The sequence below is a fragment of the Chiloscyllium punctatum genome, chromosome 17 (genome assembly GCF_047496795.1).
Source record: "Chiloscyllium punctatum isolate Juve2018m chromosome 17, sChiPun1.3, whole genome shotgun sequence".
Classification (NCBI taxonomy): Eukaryota; Metazoa; Chordata; class Chondrichthyes; order Orectolobiformes; family Hemiscylliidae; genus Chiloscyllium; species Chiloscyllium punctatum.
This window is the reverse complement of record NC_092755.1, coordinates 92,620,379-92,643,035: the sequence shown is the minus strand read 5'-3', so window position 1 is coordinate 92,643,035 and position 22,657 is coordinate 92,620,379. Positions and strand designations below refer to the sequence as shown.

The 22,657-nt window shown below is 44.8% G+C and overlaps 1 protein-coding gene across 5 annotated transcripts in view; it reads right to left on the bottom strand.

Moving 5' to 3' along the window:
- Positions 1 to 22,657, bottom strand: part of LOC140488125 (protein phosphatase Slingshot homolog 1-like) — a 125,304-nt gene that overhangs the window by 14,264 nt on the left and 88,383 nt on the right. For 3 of the 5 annotated variants that reach the window (XM_072587925.1, XM_072587927.1, XM_072587929.1), the window contains 2 exons: positions 4,888 to 4,934; positions 4,147 to 4,293 (listed from right to left, as the gene is read on the bottom strand). In XM_072587925.1, the coding sequence (XP_072444026.1) occupies positions 4,147 to 4,293; positions 4,888 to 4,934 (194 nt within the window). The remainder of the gene's footprint in view (positions 1 to 4,146; positions 4,294 to 4,887; positions 4,935 to 22,657) is intronic. The other 2 variants (XM_072587926.1, XM_072587928.1) reach the window with 1 other exon arrangement.

Sequence of the window (22,657 nt, the reverse complement as noted above, 5' to 3'; positions counted from 1 at the left end):
GCACCATTTCCCACCTCTTCCTCTGCTACATTGATGACTGCACTCCCGCGAGGAGGTTGAGCAATTCATCAACTTCACCAACACATTCCACCCTGCCCTTAAATTTACCTGGACCATCTCTGACACCTCCCTCCCCTTCCTGGACCTCTCCATCTCCATTAATGACGACCGACTTGACACTGACATTTTTTACAAACCCACTGACTCCCACAGCTACCTGGATTACACCTCTTCCCACCCTACCTCTTGCAAAAATGCCATCCCGTATTCCCAATTCCTCCGCCTCCGCCGAATTTGCTCCCAGGAGGACCAGCTCCACCACAGAACACACCAGATGGCCTCCTTCTTTAGAGACCGCAATTTCCCTTCCCACGTGGTTAAAGATGCCCTCCAACGCATCTCGTCTACATCCCGCACCTCCGCCCTCAGACCCCACCTGTCCAACCGTAACAAGGACAGAACACCCCTGGTGCTCACCTTCCACCCTACCAACCTTCGCATAAACAAAATCATCCGCCGACATTTCTGCCACCTCCAAACAGACCCCACTACCAGGGATATATTTCCCTCCCACCCCTTTCCGCCTTCCGCAAAGACCGCTCCCTCCGTGACTACCTGGTCAGGTCCACGCCCCCCTACAACCCACCCTCCAATCCTGGCACTTTCCCCTGCCACCGCAGGAACTGTAAAACCTGTGCCCACACCTCTTCTTGCACCTCTATCCAAGGCCCTAAAAGGAGCTTTCCACATCCGAGGTTTTACCTGCACATCCACTAATATAATTTAATGTATCCGTTGCTCCCGATGCACTGGTCTCCTCTACACTGGGGAGACGGGGCGCCTCCTAGCAGAGCGCTTTAGGGAACATCTCCGGGACACCCGCACCAATCAACCAAACCGCCCCGTGGCCCAACATTTCAACTCCCCCTCCCACTCTGCCGAGGACATGGAGGTCCTGGGCCTCCTTCACCGCCGCTCCCTCACCACCAGACGCCTGGAGGAAGAACGCCTCATCTTCCGCCTCGGAACACTTCAACCCCAGGGCATCAATGTGGACTTCAACAGTTTCCTCATTTCCCCTTTCCCCACCTCACCCTAGTTCTAAACTTCCAGCTCAGCACTGTCCCCATGACTTGTCCGGACTTGTTCTACCTGCCTATGTCCTTTTCCACCTATCCATCCATCCTCTCCTCCCCGACCTATCACCTTCATCCCCTCCCCCCCTCACCCCCTCACCCATTGTACTCTATACTACTTTCTCCCCACCCCCCACCCTCCTCTAGCTCATCTCTCGCGCTTCAGGCTCTCTGCCTTTATTCCTGATGAAGGGCTTTTGCCCGAAATGTCGATTTCGAAGCTACTTGGATGCTGCCTGAACTGCTGTGCTCTTCCAGCACCACTAATCCAGATTCTACCATTAAGTGCATACATCCCGTCCTGATTTGCCTCACCAAAATGGAACAAATCACATTGATCTAAATTAAACTCCATCTGCCACTCCGCCACCCATCTGATCAAGGTCTCGTTGTACTTTGAGGTAACCTTCTTCACTGTCCACTCCATCAGCAATTTTGGTGTCATCTGTAGACTTACTAACCATACCTCCTATATTCACATCCAAATCATTTCTATAAATGACAAAACGTAGTGGACCCAGCACTAATCCTTGCGGCACACTGTCAGTCACAGGCCTCCAGTCCAAAAAGCAACCCTTCACTATCAGCTTCTGTCTCCTACCTTCAAGCAAGTTTGTAATCAAATGGCTAGTTCTCCCTGTATTCCATGTGATCTAACCTTGTTAACCAGGCTCCCATGTGGAACCTTGGCAGACTCTTTACTGCAGTCCATATAGACATCTATTGCTCTGCTTTCAATCTTCTTCGTCACTGCTTCAAAAAAATTCAATCAAGTTAGTGAAACATGATTTCCCAGTTACAAAGCCTGCTGACTATCCCTAATCAGTCCCTGCCTTTCCAAATACATTCAAATCCTGTTCCTCAGAATCCTCTCCAACAAATGACCCACTACTGTCAGGCTCAAAGGTTTTCCTTACCGCCTTTCTTAAAAAGTAGCACCATGTTAGCCAATGTCCAGTCTTCTGGCTATTGAGGATATAAATATCTCACCATTAGGCCCAGCAATCACTTCCCTATCTTCCAACAAAGTTCTGGGATACACCTGAATAAATACACTATTTATTTTTCCAAGTTCTCTAACTTCCACATCCTTTCCACAGTAAAAACTGATGCAAAATACTCAATTAGTATCTCAGTCATCTCCTGAGGCTCCACACACAGATGGCCTTGTTGATTTTTAGGAAGCCCTACTCTCTCCCTTATTATCTTTTGTCCTCAATGTATATGTAGAATCGCTTTGAATTCTCCTTAACTCTGTTTGCCAAAGCTATCTCATCTCCCCTTTTCGCACTTCTCAATATACTCCTACTGCTATTATATTCATTGATCCCCACAGTCTATATCTGGATTTTGCTCCTTTTTTTAAAAACCAGAGCCTCAATTTCGATTATCATCCAGCATTCCTGACACCTCCCAGGCTTGCCCTCCACACTAACAGGAAGATAATGTCTCTGGACTTTCTTTATCTCATTTTTAAAGGTCTCCCACTTTCTTATCATTCTTTTTCCTGCAAACAGTCTCTCGCAAACAACTTTTGAAAACTTCTAGCCTAATACCGTCAAAATTGGCCTTAGTCTAATTTAGAACTTTGACTTTTTGATAACCGTTTTAAAACTAATAACATTAAGAGCACCAGGCCCCAAAGTGCTTCCACTAACACCTCACTTATTCGCCTTGCCTGATTTCCCAAGAGAAGGCAAGGCTTTTCTCTTTCTCTAGTAGGTACATGCTCATACTAAAATAAGAACATTTTCTTGTGTACACTTATATTTTCCTCTCCATCCAAGTCCTTAACACTATGGCAGTCCCAGTCTATGTCTATGTTTTAAAATCTTCTACCATTACAACCTTATTTTTACAGAAACTGAGATCTCCTTACAAATTTACCTCAACTTCTTGCTGACAACTGGGGGAGCCTATAGTACAGTCCCAATAAGGTGGTGATCATCCTTTTCTGATTTTTCAGTCCAACCCAAATATCTTCACTGGAATATTCTCCCTAAGTTCCACTGCAATTTTATCAAAAATGCCACTTCCCCATCTCTATTGCCCCCACTTTCTATCCTTCCCATAGCATCTATACCTTGGAACATTAATCTGCCAGTCCTGTCCTTCGCTGAGCCATGTTTCTGTCTTAGTTACAATTTGTCCAACAAATCTGATAACGGAGACAAATCTTGTTAACCTAAACATGCTTCCAATTGAAAAAATTGTTTTAGTTCAACTGGACAAGGTAATTTCTTTGTTTAGACTAACCTTATGATTCATAGCAGCAACTGGTGAATTGGGCTGAACAAGGCTGAACTTTGCCCAGTCCTTTGTCTGTCCAATTTCTGTTCTCTGTCTCTGGGCTTCATCTCCACCTGATGCTTACTTCTCCCCACTCCCTACCCCCAGCACATTTACCAACCTTTTCCTTCTGTTCTGAGAAGGGTCACTAAACCAGAAATGTTTACTCTGCTTTCTCTCCATAGGTGCTGCAGACTTGCTGAGTTTTCCCAGCAATTTCTGTCTTTGTTTCCAACATCCAGGGATGTTGAGCTGATATCTTTGCCTGTCTTTAAGCCAGGTTTTCAATATAATCTGTCTTACACTTACCGTTGCTAATCTCTTCCTTTTTATATATTCACAGATGGTCATACTACTTTTATGTCTCATGCTAGTTTACTCATATATTGCATTCTCCGCAATTTCTTGCCATCGTTTACTGATTTCTAAAATCCTTCAAATCTTCAAGCTCATTATAATTTGAACAACAGGCTCTTAATCTAATATTGTCCTGAAGTTCTCTTTCAAATCATGCTTGAACCAATTTTCTTGAGGCTTTAATTATTTAAGAAAATGTTTATTTAGTTTGCTACACTATTTATTGCACTAAATCACTTCAGTGCACACATCTGCAACTCAAATTAATTTTATATTTTGCCCTGGGGAATCAGCTAAAGCATTCAAACAATCAGTTTGCAAACATGGGAAACTTGTTTACAGCGTAGAACATTCTTGTACACACTTGGCTTTTGTTATGAAGTTATATGCATCATTCCAATATGCCAATAGGTCCGTAGCATCCTCATCAAACACCCGTATATTGTGATAGCAGAACAATCCTGGGAAGAAGTTATCTACTTCTCTGGTTACATTTAAGATGTACCCAACACTGTAAGAGATCAGAAAAACTGTTGAGAAATTTCATGTCAATCCTTTTACTAAGAAGTCTTCATGAAGTACAGCCACTAGAATTTATGTACTTTGTACACAACATGAAAATAAACAGGGTTGCAACCAACCAATCTGTTCAGAAATATTGATCATGTTCAATTTTTCCAATGTGGAAACAGGTAAAGGCCAGCACACACCATGCAGTTCTTAAAAAGCTACAATCTCTTGTACCATATGGACCAATTTAGCAAATCTCAACTATGGGCAGCTGCTGCAAATCCTGCAATTGATGTCAAGCACAAAAACTAAAAGGGAAGGGAAAAAAAATCTAGAGTTCCCACTGGCCACCCTAACGTTAAAAATCTGTTTCACTCAGTTTCTGATCTTGCATATCAGGAATACAATTTGAACAAATCTGAATGTCACGACCTCCCAAATTGGTAAGAGATGTAGATACGCAGGAGTTATGCTAATGATTCCCTTTTGCCTTGCAATACCAGTTGACTAAAGGACACATGGTTTTCTGAGTTTACAGTAGTTATTAGATACATGAAATATTAAAAACATACTACAAGAATTGCTTTGCCCTTACCCTGTGCTTTGAAGTTCTTCCAAGTTCGAAGCATTCCACTCTGAACCCTAAAATGGCAATGATTATAATCATACTCTGATATACAAGGATTAATTTTAAGATTAGAAAAGCAGCCTTTAAACGTTATACATTGGACACAGCATTGTGAAACTTTCCATCCAAGCCTGTCACCATCCTGACTTGGAAATTCATCAGTCCCTTAAGTGCTGCAGGATCAAAATCTGGGCACTCCCTCCTGAACAGCATAGTGGGTTTACCTATAGCATTTGACCGTAGCAGTACAAGAAGGTAGCTCACCGCTATCTTCTCAAGGGCAATTAGAGGCAAGCAATAAATGCCAGCCCAGCCAATGATGCCCATGTCTCATGAGTGAATTTTTAAAAATTCACTGTGCCAGTCACATAGTAACAGTGCAGTTGCAATTAAAGATACCAAAAGACTCATGGTTCTATATGATGCACCTGGCACTCAGCAAGTATTCATACATAATATTTTACAGTACACCCATCAGATTCATTTCCCATTTATAAAAGAAAAACAGACGAAAATGAGGACTGCAGATGCTGGAGATAGAGAGTGTGATGCTGGGAAAGTATAGCAAATCAGACAGCATCTGGAGAGCAGGAGAATTGATGTTTTGGGAAAAGTCCTTCATCAGGATTGAGAAAGTGAGCTGAGGAGGTGGTGAGATATCACCGACGACCTGTCCCCCGTGGATCTCAGTCACCACCTCTGCCCCCTGACACCCTAGGTGAGTGTCACGTCCATAAATGACGTAACCCCCGGTCCGTCTACTATCACGCCCACTCCAGTTACAGTCTTCACCTCCACTCCCAGCTCAAGCCCTACACCAGGTCCTAGCTCCCAGCCCTGCTGAGTTTTCACCATCCCTCCAGACCGCCCCCTCACTGAGAACGAATGAGCAGTCCTCAGCAAAGGCCCTATCTTTATCCCCTCCGCTCCCAGATCAACTAATTCAACACACGTTGTGACATCGAACACTTCTTCCGCTGCGTCCGGGTTTACTTACTCCATCAAGACTCCCGGCCACCTTCCAAGGACCCCCTTCGCCCACCTCCAACACACCCCATCCACCTGGACACCCTGTGCCGGTCTGTTACACTCCCTTGATCTCTTTATTTCAAACTGCTGCCACGACATTGACCGCCTCAATCCATCCACCACCTCACCCAATCCAAGGTTTCACTCTCAGAATGTGCAGCCCTCCACTCCAACCCCAACCTCACCATCAAACCAGTGGACAAGGGGGGTAGCAATGGTCGTTTGACTTACTGACCTCTACATCACTGAAGCGAGGCGCCAACTTGAAGACACCACCTCCTACCGCACCCACGACCATGACCTCACCTCCCATCACCAAACCATCATCTTCCAGACTGTACATCACCTCAGGGGTTCTCCCATCCACAGCTTCCAACCTCATAGAACCAGGCAGTGCAAGGTGCCCGAACCATCTCCTACCCAAGATCCACAAGCCTGACTACCTCGGCCAACCCATCGCTCAGCCTGCTCCTCTCCTATCAAACTCATCTCCATATAATTTGATACTGTCCTACTCCAACCCCCAGTCCAGGAACTCCCCACATACATTCGGGATAACATCCACACCCTCCACCCCTCCAAGACTTTTGTTTCCCTGGCCCCCAATGCCTCATCTTCACCATTGACATCCAGTCCCTGTATACCTCCATCCACCATGACCAGGGCCTCCAAGCCCTCCGTTTCTTCCTCTCCCGATGTTCCCACCAGTACCCTTCCAATGACACACCCATTTGTTTGGATGAACAGGTCGTCATTCTCAATTTCTCCTTTGAATCTTCCCACTTCCTCCAGAAAGAGGTAGCCATTGGCACCCGCATGGGACCCAGCTATGCCTGTCTCTTTTACGGTTACGTGGAACAGTCCATCTTCCATAGTTACATCGGCACCATTCCCCACCTTTTCCTCAGTTATATTGATGACTGCATTGGCACCACCTCAGGTTGAACAGTTCATCAACTTTGCAAGGTGAAAGTGACGACTGCAGATGCTGGACAGCAGAGTCAAGATTAGACTGATGCTTGAAAAGCACAGGTCAGGCAGCATCTAAGGAGCAGGAAAATCGACATTTTGGGCAAAAGACCTTCATCAACTTCACCAAAATATTCCACCCAGACCTTAAATTTACCTGGACCATCTCATGCACCTCCCTCCCCTTCCTGGACCTCTCCATCTCTATCAACAGTGACCGACTCAACACTGACACCTTCTATAAACCCACCAACTCCCACAGCCACCTGGACTACACCACCTAATCTGCCTCCTGTAAAAATGTTATCCCTTATTCTCAATTTCTCTGCCTCAGCCACATCTGCTCCCAGCAGGACCAATGCCACCACAGAACATACCAGATGCCCTCCTTCTTTAAACACTGCAATTTCCTCTCCCATGTGATTGATGATGCCCTCCAGCGCATCTCATCCACTTCCCACACCTCCAGCATCGAACCCCACCCCTCCAATCACAACAAAGACAGACCCCTTCCACCTTCCACCCCACCAACCTCTGTATACCTCCCATCATCCTCCACCATTTCCACCACCTACAAACAGACCCTACCACCACAGATATATTTCCCTCCCCATCGCTATCCACCTTCTGTAAAGACTGTTCCCTCCATGACTCCCTCATCAGGTCCACGCAACCCATGTTGCAATTGTACCACCCTCCACCACTTTCTTTGGCAGCTCATTCCAGAATTGCAAAGCACTGTAGAAGGCCACTGGATTTTGGAAAGAGCTAAATATTAGTTCTACTCCCTGCTCTTGATAGCTTAGCAAATGTCTACTTTTAATGTCTGCAGCTGGGAGAACATTGACTGTCCAGCATCTGCAGTCCCGAGTCAAAAAAGTAGTGCTGAAAAAGCAAGCAGGTCAGACAACATCCAAGGAGCACTTGAGTCAATGTTTCGGGCATAAGCTCTTCATCACTCCGGATAAAGGGCTTCTGCCCAAAACAGCGACTCTCGTGCTCCTCAGATGCTGCCCGACCTGTGCCTTTCCAGCGTCACACTCTGACTTAATGTCTGCATCCAGTTCCCATTTTAAAGTGATACTGAATCTGCCACCATGCACTCCTCCAGGTAGCAAATTCCATAGTGTCAAGTAAAGCTTTTATAACTGGAGGTTTAAATTGGTTCTGTATAACCTTAAAATGTGGTTTTTAATGACCACTCATTTTTTCTATTAACAAACTTGTAACAATCTAAAACCTGCACCAATCAATCCCACTGCCCAGTGGCCAAACACTTCAAATCCCCCTCGCAATCTGCCAAGGACGTACATGTCCTGGGCCTCCCCCATTGCCACTCCTTAACCACCCAAATCCTCATCTTACACCTTGGGACCCTCCAATCCCATGGCATTAAATGTAGATTTCACCAGTTTCCTCATTCTCCCTCCCCCCACCTTATTCTAGATCCAACCTTCCAACTCAGCACCACCTTCATGACCTGTCCATCTTCCTTCCGACTTATCTGCTCCACCCTTCCCTCTGACCTATCACCATTACCGCACCTCCGTTTAACTATTGCACTCTCAGCTAACTTCCCTCCAGCGCCCCCCACCCGGCTCACAGTCTCATTTCTGAGGAAAGCTTTTGCCCGAAACATTGACTCTCCTGCTCCTTGGATGCTGCCTGACCTGCTATGCTTTTCCAGCACCACACTTGTGACAAATAAGAAAAGCACTTTGGCATGGGTTATATTCAGTACTTAATTATTTATCATGCTTGCATCCAACTGCAACTGAACTGACTTAAAATTCTGTTATAAGACTGTTATTTATTTTAGTTTAGAAACGTTTATGGGTTGCAGATCAACCAAAATGAACCAAGGCAGATTTAACATTATAGTTAAAATAGTTAAAGGAAATAATTAAAGTGATTTCGTTTGGTAGGCTCAGCAAGGAGAGGAGATATAAAATAAATGCAATATTCTAAAAGAGGTTCAGGAGCAGAAGGATATAGGATTTATGTATGCAAATCAGTGGAAGGGTTAGGCAGATTGAAAAGACAGTTATGAAACCATAAACAGATCTTGGGCTCTATAATTCTGGGTGGAGGTTACAAAAACTAAAATGTTACAACTGGAAGATAGAGACATTGATAGACAATTGGTTTGCTAGCAGGAAACAGAGCAAGAATAAATATGTCTTTAATTTGGAAGCAAGGTGCAACAAATGGAATATTGCAAGGATTTCAAGTTTTTACCAGTTACCTTAAAATGGACTGAAGGGACACAAAAAGTAGGTTGGAAAGTAAGTTATGAAGAAGGCAGAAGATTGCGGCAGCGGAGTAGCAGCGTTCGGGTCCTGAGCTCAGGGATCATCAGCTTCCATCTGCCTTCCTTTATTTTTCCCTTTTACTTTTTTTTCCCCCTTTTTCAGCGGCAGCAGTCCCCCAAAGCATTGGCAGCAGCGGTGGCAGTCCCCTTTCTGGACTGTTGGCAGGGGCAGGAGCAGTTTCTTCACAAGGGGTTAGCAGCAGCAGGTTGCTTGATGCAATGGCAGTCCCAAGAGTTGCGTGGACAGATGGTGGCAACAAGGGAGGCAAAATGGCGCCAAAGAATGGTGACACTGTTCCAGCTGTAGCAGTGTTGTTTTTGGCCAGGACTGGGCCCAATACCTGAGGGGCAGAGGCAGTGGTGTTCCAGCTGTGATGGTGTGCAGGGACTTGGGGCACCCAAGTGTTTGCAGTGAGAGGGATGGATTTTGTGGCTTTGTTTTCCTGGTACTGAGAGCCTGCGGCAGAGGCGGGGGAATGATCCAGTCATTTCCTTATTTTTGGCTGGTTTTATTTCTGCTTCCGTTGTAAATCCTGTCTTTTGTATACTAAGATGGAGACTTAATACACTTTTCACCATACTCCTGTATTCCTGTTCTTGAGTACACGTGATATGTAAAATATAAATCTAAGACAACAATATAAGGATATAGGCAAGTAAAGTTAGTGGGCAAAGATCAGGCAAATGAAGTAAGTGTAGGAAAATGTGAAACTGTCCATTTTAGCAGGAAGAGTAAAAAAAAATCATCTAAATGGTGTGAGATTGCACAGCTCTATGATGCAAATGGACCTGGGTGCCCAAGGACATCAATCGCAAAAGGTTAGAATGCATGAACAACAAGCAATTAAGAACAAAAACAAAAATTGCTGGGAAAACTCAGTGTCTGGTGGGACATACTGAGTTTTCCCAGCAACTTCAGTTTTTATTTTCTGATTTCCAGCATCTACACTTCTTTGGTTATTTTGTTATGCAATTAGGAAAGTTAATAGATGTTACAATTATTGCAAGATTAAATAAATCCAGAAGATAGCACGGCTATGTTTCAGTTCTGTGGGGCACTGATCAGAGGAATACGAGGAGTAATACGTACATTATTGGTCTCATTATTCAGGGAAGGATGTAAGTATGTTGGCAGCAGTTCAGAAAAAGTTGACTAGATTACTACCGGGAATGGGTGAGTTGTCGTACGAAGAAAGGTTAACAGGCTAGGCTGGTATCCACTGGAGATGAAATTTAAGAGGTGACGACTGAAACATAGAAAATCGTCAGGGATCTTGGTGGGGTGCATGCGGAAAGGATATTTTCGAGATAAAAAGCGACTCCTAGTTATAAATTATGAAGAAGAGTTTTCCAAATTAAGATAGATGAGGAGCTGTTTTTTTTTCACACAGTGGATCTTCCTAAAAAAGCCAGTGAAGGTAGAGTCTTTGAATTTTATCTGAAGCAGAGGTAGGTAGATTCTACATAAGGGGGTGGAATTGCAGGAATTGCTATTGCAGAGACCAACAGTGTAACAATCTGAATGGTCTCCGTCTGAGCTACAACTATTTTATGATATTTCTCATTTTACTTCCCTTTAAGAACTTCAGATTAGAGGGCCATTTTCACAAATGAGTGTTACTTGCAAAGTTCAATATTTGCTGATTAGGAACTGTGGGAATGCAAATCAGTCCGAACCTTAGCTCCTATTAAACTTTCTTTCGATACTATACTTTGGCAGGCACCTAACCACAGACAAAGGAAATCCAACACCAGATCAGATATGCTAGCTCAGTCTCTAACAAACTACAGCAGATACTATTGACAACAAAAGTATTTGGGTACAGAGCAATTCAAGTCACCATGCTTCTGTACCTGAGATTTGAAGTGTGTAGTTAGATATAAAATTCCAACCACTTAGCAACTCAAGAGCACAAGAGAAATTCTATCAGCAATGCCTTCACCATATCTTCCAGATTCAGTGTGAAGACCCTCAAACAAACCAGACTGGCAGTTGTGAAGCCAGCTCAACAATCTGAAGAAGAATCAACTTCAATGATTGGACACTATGTCTGGGCAGTAGAAAACTCTCTCTCCTGCCTGGTCCTATTGAGTGTCCTCAAGTCTCAAATGGTCAATATTCCAAGAAAGGACATAGACACACTAAAGCTCTTCTTGAAGCACAGAGCAAGGACACTGATGGCTGATAGAAGTTTTCTAGCAATCACAATAATGATAACTTGTCCATTAAACTGGATCATGTTTTGAGTGACAATAGCTTAAGGATGAAGCAGAGAAACAGCAGAGAAGGAAAGAAAAGGAAGAATATTCTGGACTCCAGTTTCTAAAAAAAAATTCATTCATGGGATGTGGTTGTCACTGGCCAGGCCAGCATTTATTACCAACCTCTAATTGTCCACAGAGCAGTTTAGTAACAATCACATTGCTGTAGGTCTGTAAACCAGACTAGGTAAGATCATAAGACATAGGAGCAGAAATTAGGCCATTCATCCTCTCGAGTCTGCAGCACCATACCTGATAAGTTTCACCATATCATTCTCCTGCTTTCTCCCTGTAACCCTTGATCCCCTTGCTATTCAAGAACCTGTCTACCTCTGTCTTAAATATACACAATCATCTGGCCTCCACAGCCTTCTGTGGCAATGATTTCCATTACTTCAGTCAGAGAGTGGTGAATCAGTTTCTTTTTATCTCTGTTCCACAAGGTCTTCCTTTTACTCTATGGCTGTGCCCTTGGGTCTTTGTCTCTCCTACCAAGGAAAACATCTTCCCAATATCTACTCTCTCCAGGCCATTCAGTATTTTGTTATGTTTCAATTAGATCCCTCCTCACTCTTCTAAACTCCATTGAGTATAAACCTAGAGTCCTCAAACATTTCTCATATGTTAAGCTTTTCATTCCTCCGACCATTCTCATGAACCTTCTCTGAACTCACTCCAGGGCCAGTACATTCTTCCTGTGATTTGGGGTCCAAAGCAACACACTGTACTCCAAATGTGGTCTGACCAGGGTCTTATAGAGCCTCAGAAGAACATCCTTGCTTTTATATTCAAGTCTCCTCAAAATAAATGCCATCATTTGCCTTCCTAACTAGTGACTCAACCTGCAAGTTTACCTTGAGAGAATCCTGGGCTGGAACGCCCAAGTCTCTTTGCACTTCAAACTTCTGAATATCCTCCCCATTTAGAAAATAGTCCATGCCTCTATTCTTCCTACCAAAGTGCACGACCTCACACTTTCCCACTTTGTACTCCATCTGCCACTTCTTTGCCCACTCTCCTAACCTGTCCAAATCCTTCTGCAGCATCCCTGCATCCTCAATGCTACCTGACTCACTACCTGTCTTTGTATTGTCTGCAAACCTAGCCAAAATGCCCTCAGTTCCTTCATCTAGATCATTAATGGACAACATGAAAAGCTGTAGTCCTAACATGGAGCCTTGTGGAACACCACTTGTCACCGGCTGCCTTCCTGAGAAGGACCTTTTTATCACCACTCTTTGCTTTCTGCCAGACAGCCAAGCTTTTATCTATGCTAGCACCTTGCCTCTGTCATCACTGGCCCGTATCTTACTCTGTAGTTTCCTGTGCGGCATCTTCTTGAAGTCCAGGTAGATAACATAGATTGGCTCATCTTGGTTGAACCTGCTTGTTACTTCCTCAAAGAATTCTGGCAGATTTGTCAGGCATGACCTGCCCTTGGTGAAACCACGTTGACTTCGCCCTATTTTACCATACACTTCCAAATACTCAAAAATCTCATCCTTCACAATGGATTCCAGGATCTTACACTCGACTGAGGTTAGGCCAATCAGTCTGTAATTTTCCATCTTTTGCCTTACTCCCTTTTTAAACAGGAGCATCACATTAGCGATTTTCCAGTCCTCTGGGACCCTCCCTAATTCTAGAAATTACTGAAAGATCGCAACTAATGCCTTCACTATCTCCCTTAGAACTCTGGGGTGTAGCCCATCTGGTCCAGGTGATCTATCCACTTTCAGGCCATTCAGTTTTTCTAGCACCTTCCCCTTGGTGATGATCACCATAATCAGCTCTGCCACTTCACCCTCGAATTTTTTGGATATTACTAGTTCTTCCACCGTGAAGACTGATGCAAAGTAATTATTCAGTTCCTCTGCCATTTCCTTGTCCCCACTACTATCGCTCCAGTGTCATTTTCCAGCGGCCCAATATCCACTTCTGCCCTTCTAAAGAAACTCTTGCAATCTTCCTTTATATTACTGTCGAGCTTACCCTCACATTTAATTTTCTTCCTCCTTATTTCTTTTTTTGTTGCCCTCTGTTGGTCTTTGCAAGTTTCCCAATCCTGTGGTTTCTCACTGCCCTCAGCAAACCTTTCAAACCTGCAACCACTTCCAACTGGAAGGACAAGTGCACCAAACATATGGAAACACATCTACATTTGAGTTCCCCTCCAAACCACTCACCATTTTGACTTGGAAATATATTGTCGTTCCTTCAATGTCGCTGGGTCAAAATCCTGGAATTCTCTCCCTAAGGGCATGATGGGTCAACCTACAGTTTGTGGATTTCAGCGGCTCAAGAAAGCAGCTCACTATCACCTTCAAGGGCAGTTAGTGACAGGCAATAAAATGGTAGTCAGCCAGCAATGCCAATCCCAAAAGTGAATTTTTTAAAAATCCACTATCTCATGCAACTTCCTGCACCAAGTACCTAAAGAATTGTGGGTTAAGAATCCCAGTCAGATTAAGATCTTTGGCACCAGCTCAATATCCCAGGTAGAAGTCATTCTGAAATAAAAGGACTTCCAATGAAGAACATCATAACATTAGAACCACAAGTGAATATTTCCTCATTTGAATTTTTCCTTGTATAAAGCCACTATCACAACTGATCAAAACAAGAACACACCCATTACATCACTTTATACCTAGACACACAAATGGTGTTACTATAAATAAACTAGTTCAAAAGTGCAAGCGTTTTAAGTTGCTGAACTTTGAGCTACTCCTTATGTTAATTACCCCCCTCCCTGCCAAGTTCAGCTGTAGACAATGTTAGCAGGCTAGGTAAAAACAATAACTGCAGATGCTGGAAACCAAATACTGGATTAGTGGTGCTGGAAGAGCACAGCAGTTCAGGCAGCATCCAACGAGCAGCGAAATCGACGTTTCAGGCAAAAGCCCTTCATCAGGAATAAAGGCAGTGAGCCTGAAGCATGGAGAGATAAGCTAGAAGAGGGTGGGGTGGGGAGAGAGTAGCATAGAGTACAATGGGTGAGTGGGGGAAGGAGATGAAGGAGATAGGTCAGGGAGGGGAGGGTGGAGTGGATAGGTGGAAAAGGAACTAGGCAGGTCGGACAAGTCAAGGAGACAGGGCTGAACTGGAAGTTTGAAACTAGGATGAGGTGGGGGAAGGGGAAATGAAGAAGCTGTTGAAGTCCACATTGATGCCCTGGGGTTGAAGTGTTCCTAGGCGGAAGATGAGGCGTTCTTCCTCCAGGCATCGTGGTGATGAGGGAGCGGCAGTGAAGGAGGCCCAGGACCTCCATGTCCTCGGCACAGTGGGAGGGGGAGTTGAAATGTTGGGCCACAGGGCGGTCTGGTTGATTGGTGCGGGTGTCTCGGAGATGTTCCCTAAAGCGCTCTGCTAGGAGGCGCCCAGTCTCCCCAATGTAGGGGAGACCACATCAGGAGCAACTGATACAATAAATGATATTAGTGGATGTGCAGGCAAAACCTTGATGGATGTGGAAGGCTCCTTTAGGGCCTTGGATAGAGGTGAGGGAGGTGGTGTGGGCACAGGTTTTACAGTTCCTGCGGTGGCAGGGAAAAGTGCCAGAATGGGAGGGTGGGTCGTAGAGGTGTGTGGACCTGACCAGGTAGTCACGGAGGGAACGGTCTTTGCGGAAGGCGGAAAGCGGAAAGGGGTGGGGAGGGAAATATATCCCTGGTGGTGGGGTCTTTTTGAAGGTGGCGGAAATGTCGGCGGATGATTTGGTTGATGCGAAGGTTTGTAGGGTGGAAGGTGAGCACCAGGGGCGTTCTGTCCTTGTTACGGTTGGAGGGGTGGGGTCTGAGGGCGGAGGTGCGGGATGTGGACGAGATGCGCTGGAGGGCATCTTTAACCACGTGGGAAGGGAAATTGCGGTCTCTAAAGAAGGAGGCCATCTGGTGTGTTCTATGGTGGAACTGGTCCACCTGGGAGCAGATACGGCGGAGGTGGAAAAATTGGGAATACGGGATGGCATTTTTGCAAGAGATAGGGTGGGAAGAGGTGTAATCCAGGTAGCTATGGGAGTCGGTGGGTTTGTAAAAAATGTCAGTGTCAAGTCGGTCGTCACTAATGGAGATGGAGAGGTCCAGGAAGGGGAGGGAGGTGTCAGAGATGGTCCAGGTAAATTTAAGGTCAGGGTGGAATGTGTTGGTGAAGTTGATGAATTGCTCAACCTCCTCGCGGGAGCACGAGGTGGTGCTAATGCAGTCATCAATGTAGCGGAGGAAGAGGTGGGGAGTGGTGCCGGTGTAATTACGGAAGATCAACTGTTCTACGTAGCCAACAAAGAGACAGGCATAGCTGGGGCCCATACGTGTGCCCATGGTCTGGAGGAAGTGGAAGGATTCAAAGGAGAAATTGTTAAGGGTGAGGACCAGTTCGGCCAAATGAATGGGAGAGTGTCGGTGGAAGGGTACTGTTGGGGACGTCTGGAGAGGAAAAAACAGAGGGCTTGGAGGCTTTGGTTATGGCGGATGGAGGTGTTTCGGGATTGAATATCCATGGTGAAGATAAGGCGTTGGGGGCCGGGGAAACGGAAGTCTTGGAGGAGGTGGAGGGCGTGGGTGGTGTCTCTAACGTACGTGGGGAGTTCCTGGACTAGGGGGGATAGGACAGTGTCGAGGTAGGTAGAGATGAGTTCAGTGGGGCAGGAGCATGCTGAGACAATGGGCCGGCCAGGGTGGTCAGGCTTGTGGATCTTGGGAAGGAGGTAGAACCGGGCAGTGCGGGGTTCCTGGACTATGAGGTTGGAAGCTGTGGGTGGGAGATCTCCTGAGGTGATGAGGTTCTGTATGGTCTGGGAGATGATGGTTTGGTGATGGGGGATGGGGTCATGATCGAGGGGGCAGTAGGAAGAGGTGTCCTCGAGTTGGCGTTTGGCTTGATGGTGAGGTTGGGATTGGAGCAGAGGGATTGGAGGGCTGCGCGTTGCGAGGGTGAGAGGTTGGAGTGGGGGAGGGGGGGGGGGTTCGACAGGTTGAGGCGGTTAATGCCCCAGCGGCAGTTGGAAATGAAGAGGTCGAGGGCAGGTAATAGGCCAGCACGGGGTGTCCAGGTGGATGCAGTGTGTTGGAGGTGGGTGTAGGGGTCCTCGGAAGGTGGGCGGGAGTCCTGATTGTGAAAGTAAGCTCGGAGGCAGAGGCGATGGAAGAAGTGCTCGATGTCACGGCGTGTATCAAATTTATTGATGCGTGGACGGAGGGGGATGAAGGTGAATCCTTTGCTGAGGACTGATTGTTCGTCCTCAGTGAGGAGGAGGTCTGGAGGGATGGTGAAAACTCGGTAGGGCAGGGAGCTGGGATCTGGTGTGGGTGTGGAGCTGGGAGTGGGGTCGGAGCCAGTACCTGGAGTGGGTGTGATGGTGGGGGGAATGGCGGTGGAGGCATGAGCAGGGGTAATGTTCCCCTTGGGGTTCTGGGGGGTGGGGATAGTGACAGTGGGGTCTGTGGGGGGCGTGTCAGCAGAATTCAGGTGAGTGGCGCTGGTGGGGGCGGAAGTGGTGGTGATCATGGCAGTAGGGGTGACGGAAGTCACTGAGCATGTGGCATCAGCGATGATGTGAGGGCCGGAAGTGGCTGTGGGAGTGGCCATGATGGGGCCGGAAGTGACATCATCACTCAGCGTGGGGGTGGTAGCTGCGTCAGCCGCATGGCTAATGGCGTTTCCGAGGCCAGGGGAATCTTCTGGAATGTTTGAGGAACGCTAGTTATGGAGGTGGGTAGATAAAAGTTTGTTGTACTTAGTTTTTGATGTTTGAGGTGGAATTGAAATACTGTTTGTTGAGAGTATGAATTCTCCTGAGGATGTAGTACAGAGTGGGTCCTTTGCAATTCTGAGAGTGTGTGGCCCTCAGCTGAGGCAGGGGTGAATGGAGAGAGGTTAGGTGCCGGCGCATTGCTGCAAGCGTGGAGCGGAGGATCTTGAAGGAGAACTGTTGCTGGTGTTTTTGAATCTGTAGTCTGTACTGTTTGTCCTGTTCGGGTCCGAACTCTGCTGGTTTAAAGGTGGTCCGGAGTCCGTGTGGGATGAGTTGGTTACGGAGGCATGCACTGAGGAAGCAAATGCGGTTGTGGAACCGAGTTTGTTTCACGACATGGTTGAAGAGCTTCAGGGCAGAGGAAATGACCTGGGAGTTGCAGTGGGAGAGGGACTCCCTGAGATTCTTGTAGAGAGAGGAGGTAAACTTCTTCAAGGCAGGCATCCTTGCAAGAGGATTCGCTGTAGGGTTAAAATCAACGAGGTAAAAAACAATAACTGCAGATGCTGGAAACCAAATTCTGGATTAGTGGTGCTGGAAGAGCACAGCAGTTCAGGCAGCATCCAACGAGCAGCGAAATCGACGTTTCGGGCAAAAGCCCTTCATCAGGAATAAAGGCAGTGAGCCTGAAGCGTGGAGAGATAAGCTAGAGGAGGGTGGGGATGGGGATAGAGTAGCATAGAGTACAATGGGTGAGTGGGGGAGGAGATGAAGGTGATAGGTCTCTTGCCCGAAACGTCGATTTCGCTGCTCGTTGGATGCTGCCTGAACTGCTGTGCTCTTCCAGTACCACTAATCCAGAATGTTAGCAGGCTACTTTAAAAGATAAGATATTGGGTTTAAAAGGTAGCTCTTTTTTTTCCGTTCTATACTTCTAGGCAATTAACTAGCCAAATGTAGTATTAATCTGGATGGAGATGAGGAAATAGGTCACTGGTAGGGGCTATCTACAGACTTCTCAACAGTAACCAGCATGTAGGATGAAGTTTACAAAAGGAAAAATTGAGTGCTTGTGACAAAGGCGTATCAATAAGCATGGTTAATTTCCTTTGACATACAAACTGGAAAAATCAGATAGGTAATTTAACTTGGATGAGGATATCATAAATGCTTGAGAGAGTTTCTTTCGCTGCACATCTGGAAACCAACCAGAAAGCAAGTAATATTGGACTCAGCATTGTGTAGTGTGACAGGATTAATAAATGACCTCAAAATCAGGCAGGTACCATTAAGTAGCAGCAATCATACAATGACTAATTTTTACATCCAGTCTGAAAATAAAAAAAAAGTAAGTCAGGGTAACTAAGTAGGCATGATGAAGGGCTCCTGCCTGAAACATCGATTTTCCTGCTCCTCGGATACTGCCTGACCTGCTATGCTTTTCCAGCACCATTCTAATCTTGTCTCTGATCTCCAGCATCTGCAGTCCTCACTTTCACCCGAGTAGGCATGAAAGCTAAGCTGGTTGAAGTGAACGAAGATATCAGGCTAGAGGATAGATCAACACAGAAACAATGGCAGATATTTAAGGGGGTATTTCAAAATACTTAGAAAAATGTAATTATTTCATATATCTGGCAGGCATTATATCTATGATGAAGAAAAATTACAAAGACAGGATTCGCCATCCGTTGTTAACTAAAAAGTTAAGGAAAACATCAAACTTAGAAAAAATCATAATTGCCCAAAGAGGAATGACAGGTCACATGATTTGACAAAGAAGAACAGCAAAGAATAGCTACAACATTAATGAGGGGAAGAAATCAGAGTACGATTTCCAGCCAGAAGTTGAAAACTGGATAGCGTGAGTTTCTACAGTAATTTAGAAAAAATACAAATACTAATTAAGCGTGTGTAAAATTACAATCACCAGGGAAATGGAATTGAGAAAACTGATCGAGTTGTGGACTGACAAGTCTCTGGCTCTTGATGGATTTCATCCTCAGATTTTACAAAAGGTTGTTTATGGGTTTGCCAATGCCTTGCCATTAATTTTCCAAACTTATGCTCCTAAACTAAAAACTTAAGTTTAAGTAGAAACTTTCCAGTTTCTCGTTCTTGAACTATTGGGACAATTTTATAATTCTTCTCAGAGTCTGATGACTTAAACTTTTCACAAATCTGATAGGCTAACCTCATAGGAACTTAAAAGATTTCTATCCGAAGCTCTGCTGGCTTGGAAATTCATAAACAAGAGAAAAAAAAAGACTTGCAGTGGCTGTACTGAACATTGTTAGGAGAGAAAGTAAACTTGCTTCTGAACTCAAATGTAGCAAGTGGAATTTAGGCCACATAGATGTCATTGAGTACGAAATTCTGGACTGGGGCTATTAACCTGGGCCAATCAGGGAACCCTGGCTGACAGATACAAATAGGAGAGCCAAAGAATCATCACATTCTTGGGCATGGCTCTGAGCAAGTAGTCAGAGTCCTTGTACTTTGCACATGTAAATAATGGGTAACTTGGTGACTGGACACCGGCCTCCTTGGAGTTATTTCATCAATTCTTGATTTTTCTCAACTGAATTCTCAGTGCTCTGCTGTGAATTCAAAACAAAACTGATGACTTAGTATGTCTGTCATAAACAGAAGTATACAGATCTTAGACCATTAAGATTCTAGGGGTTCTCTGAAGCCCTTTCTTTCAGTTTCATGCTGTCTTAAAATTAGTATAGAACATAGAAAACTACAGCACAGTACAGGCCCCTTTGGCCCACGATGTTGTGCCAAGGTTTAATCCTAATGTAAAATATAATAACTTAACCTACACACCCCTCAACTCACTGCTATCCATATGGTATATTCAGGTCATTGTTCCAGAATTGCCTTTTGACCCTATCTGTCATCTTGCTCAGATGAGTAATTTTCATGTTTGACAGTTTTATGGTGAAGTGTTCCTAACTTGCAGGCCATAATTTGTTAATTTTGAACTTTTCTACATACTGCAAATTTCTAAATGTCCAAATTAATTAAAACATTTATTAGTAACACCTAAACTTAGTCCTGCAGCATTCAGCTGATTATACAAAACTTTTAAAAATAATTTCTGAATATACATCAGAGTTTTGACAGCATAGAGTCATTGGAATTACTGGGATGTCAAGCCTCCAGCTGAATCAAAGACATACTAAATTAAGCACATCCCATAAGTTAATTAGCACAAAGGGCACAACAGTTATTTATGGCAGCTGTCAGCTCACAGAAGCATTCAATCTGCTAAGTGCACATAATTTACTTGCAAGACACAGCCATAATTATGCTTCGGATACACAACAAAATGTTTAACATAAATTGATTTTACTGAATACTGAAGAACTACTTAGACAAAAACAGACTATTGCTGTTGAGACAAACTACAGCTTTTAGTTGGCAGCTATTGCAGGTACACCTTCCGTGGCATTTCAAAATAATCCATCAATGGACCATTGCATGACTGATTAAACGTGGCCCATAGGACCTTCAGGTTTGGGGCATTGGGGCGTTTCTGGAGGACAGTTGTCATGTCTACAGGATTAAATTGGACCACTTTCCCACTACGTATATTTTGCCAGAAGTTACCAGTGACTTCCTTAATGGGCACTGCAGTCCCTGGATGCAACCTCCACAGAAACATCCTCCACAAGCCTGATAGGGCCTGCCCTATTTGCGCTGGTGACCCCAAACTAACTTATCAGTTCAGAGTGTTGCCCATGTTGCTGCTCTAGACTAAGTGCATTCCCAACAGTGTCCACCTTTCTTGGAGGTGCTGCTACAGCTACAGAACTGCCAACCTTGTGAATAGTTGACAGTTCTTAAGGGCAGGATCTTTCCCTTCAAAGAACAAGTGCCACTATATCAGGCAATTAATTGCCTAGTGGCCACAGAAATTAAGTCAGGTCTCTCTCTCTCTCTCTCAAAAAAAAGCAGGGTTGCTTCCAGTTTTCTTATCTGTAACTGGGGCCAGCACCAACACCTGTGTTAAATTATATGCATGAGCTTTCAACAATGGAGTCACTCCATAGACAGAAGCATATAAGAGAAAGTTACCAGTTGGGAATTGTGAGGAGACTTTATCCTTGATTAAAAGTGGAAGTTTATTTGCTGAAGGTAGCTGTTTTTGACTTCTGTATTGGAGATTCTAACCCTGTTTCAAATATTTCTTAAAATATTTTCACCTCTTTTTAGGCACCAAATTATAGGGGAATCAATGTGTGTTTTATAAGATCAAAAGAGGGTATCACACTCAAATCCAATCTCACCCTCATCCAACATTCATTTTTGCAGACTTTCCAGCAAGATCACTGGATGATGATCAGGAATAGAAACATTGTATGAAAACATAACCAGTCACCCCATCTAGTCCAGCCACATGCTTGACAAAATCAGCAAGCCGTATCCTTAGGCCATAAGAAATAGGAACTGGGCTGTTCAACCCCTCATGCCTGATCCACCATGTCTCCAAAACCTTTGATTCCCCTACTGATCAAGAATCTTTGCATCTAATAAACAAAAGGACTCTGCCCCCACAGCTCTCCATTGCAAGGAGTTCCAAAGACACTCAAACTTCAGAGACGAAAATTCTCCTCATCACAGTCTTAAACTGACACCCCTTTATCATGAGACTATGCCTTCTGATCCTGACCCTCCCATGAGGGGAAACATCTGCTCATAATTTACCCTGTCAAGCCCCTTAAGAATTCTATATGTTTCAGTAAAATCACCTCTCATTCTTCTAAACACCAGAGGATGGCATCCCAATCTGTTTAGCCTTTCCTGATAAGACAATCCCTCCATACCAGGCATCATCCGAATGAACCTTCTCTGAACTGCTTCCAAATGAAATGTATTCTTTCCATAAACCATGGGGCCGAAATTGCTCATAATACTCCAGATCTCACCAGCACCTTGTACAGTTGCAGTACAATTTTCCTATTTTCATACTTCAATCCTTTTGAAATAAGGGCCAACATTTTATTAGCCTTCCTAGTTACCTGTTACAGCTTTCTGTACTTCATGTACAGGCTCCCTGCTCTCCTAATACCGTTCAACTACTCCATCTTTTTCACCCTCCTTACATCATCTCGAAAATCGTCAGCCACTGCCCCACCAACCCCAATCAAGCTTCCTCCAAAAAAATGTCCATCCATTTCTCAAATTCACAGTGACTCTACAGCCTTGTTGACTTCATCGCTATTTCAGCCCTCCTTACCTACTCTCCTTCCATTTATATTCTCTACTGCACTCTTGACTACTGTAACAAAGTTTGTGATTCCCCTCACTCTTCTTTAGCACTTTCAGTCCCATACTCTAGTTTTCCATTCTTAAACCCCACTGCTTTCTGTAAGGGACCCTGTGTGAACTTCCCCTGCTCATATATCGACTTCTTTGCTTATGTCTCTGCCACACATCTTGGGACTTGCTTATTAACATTAAAA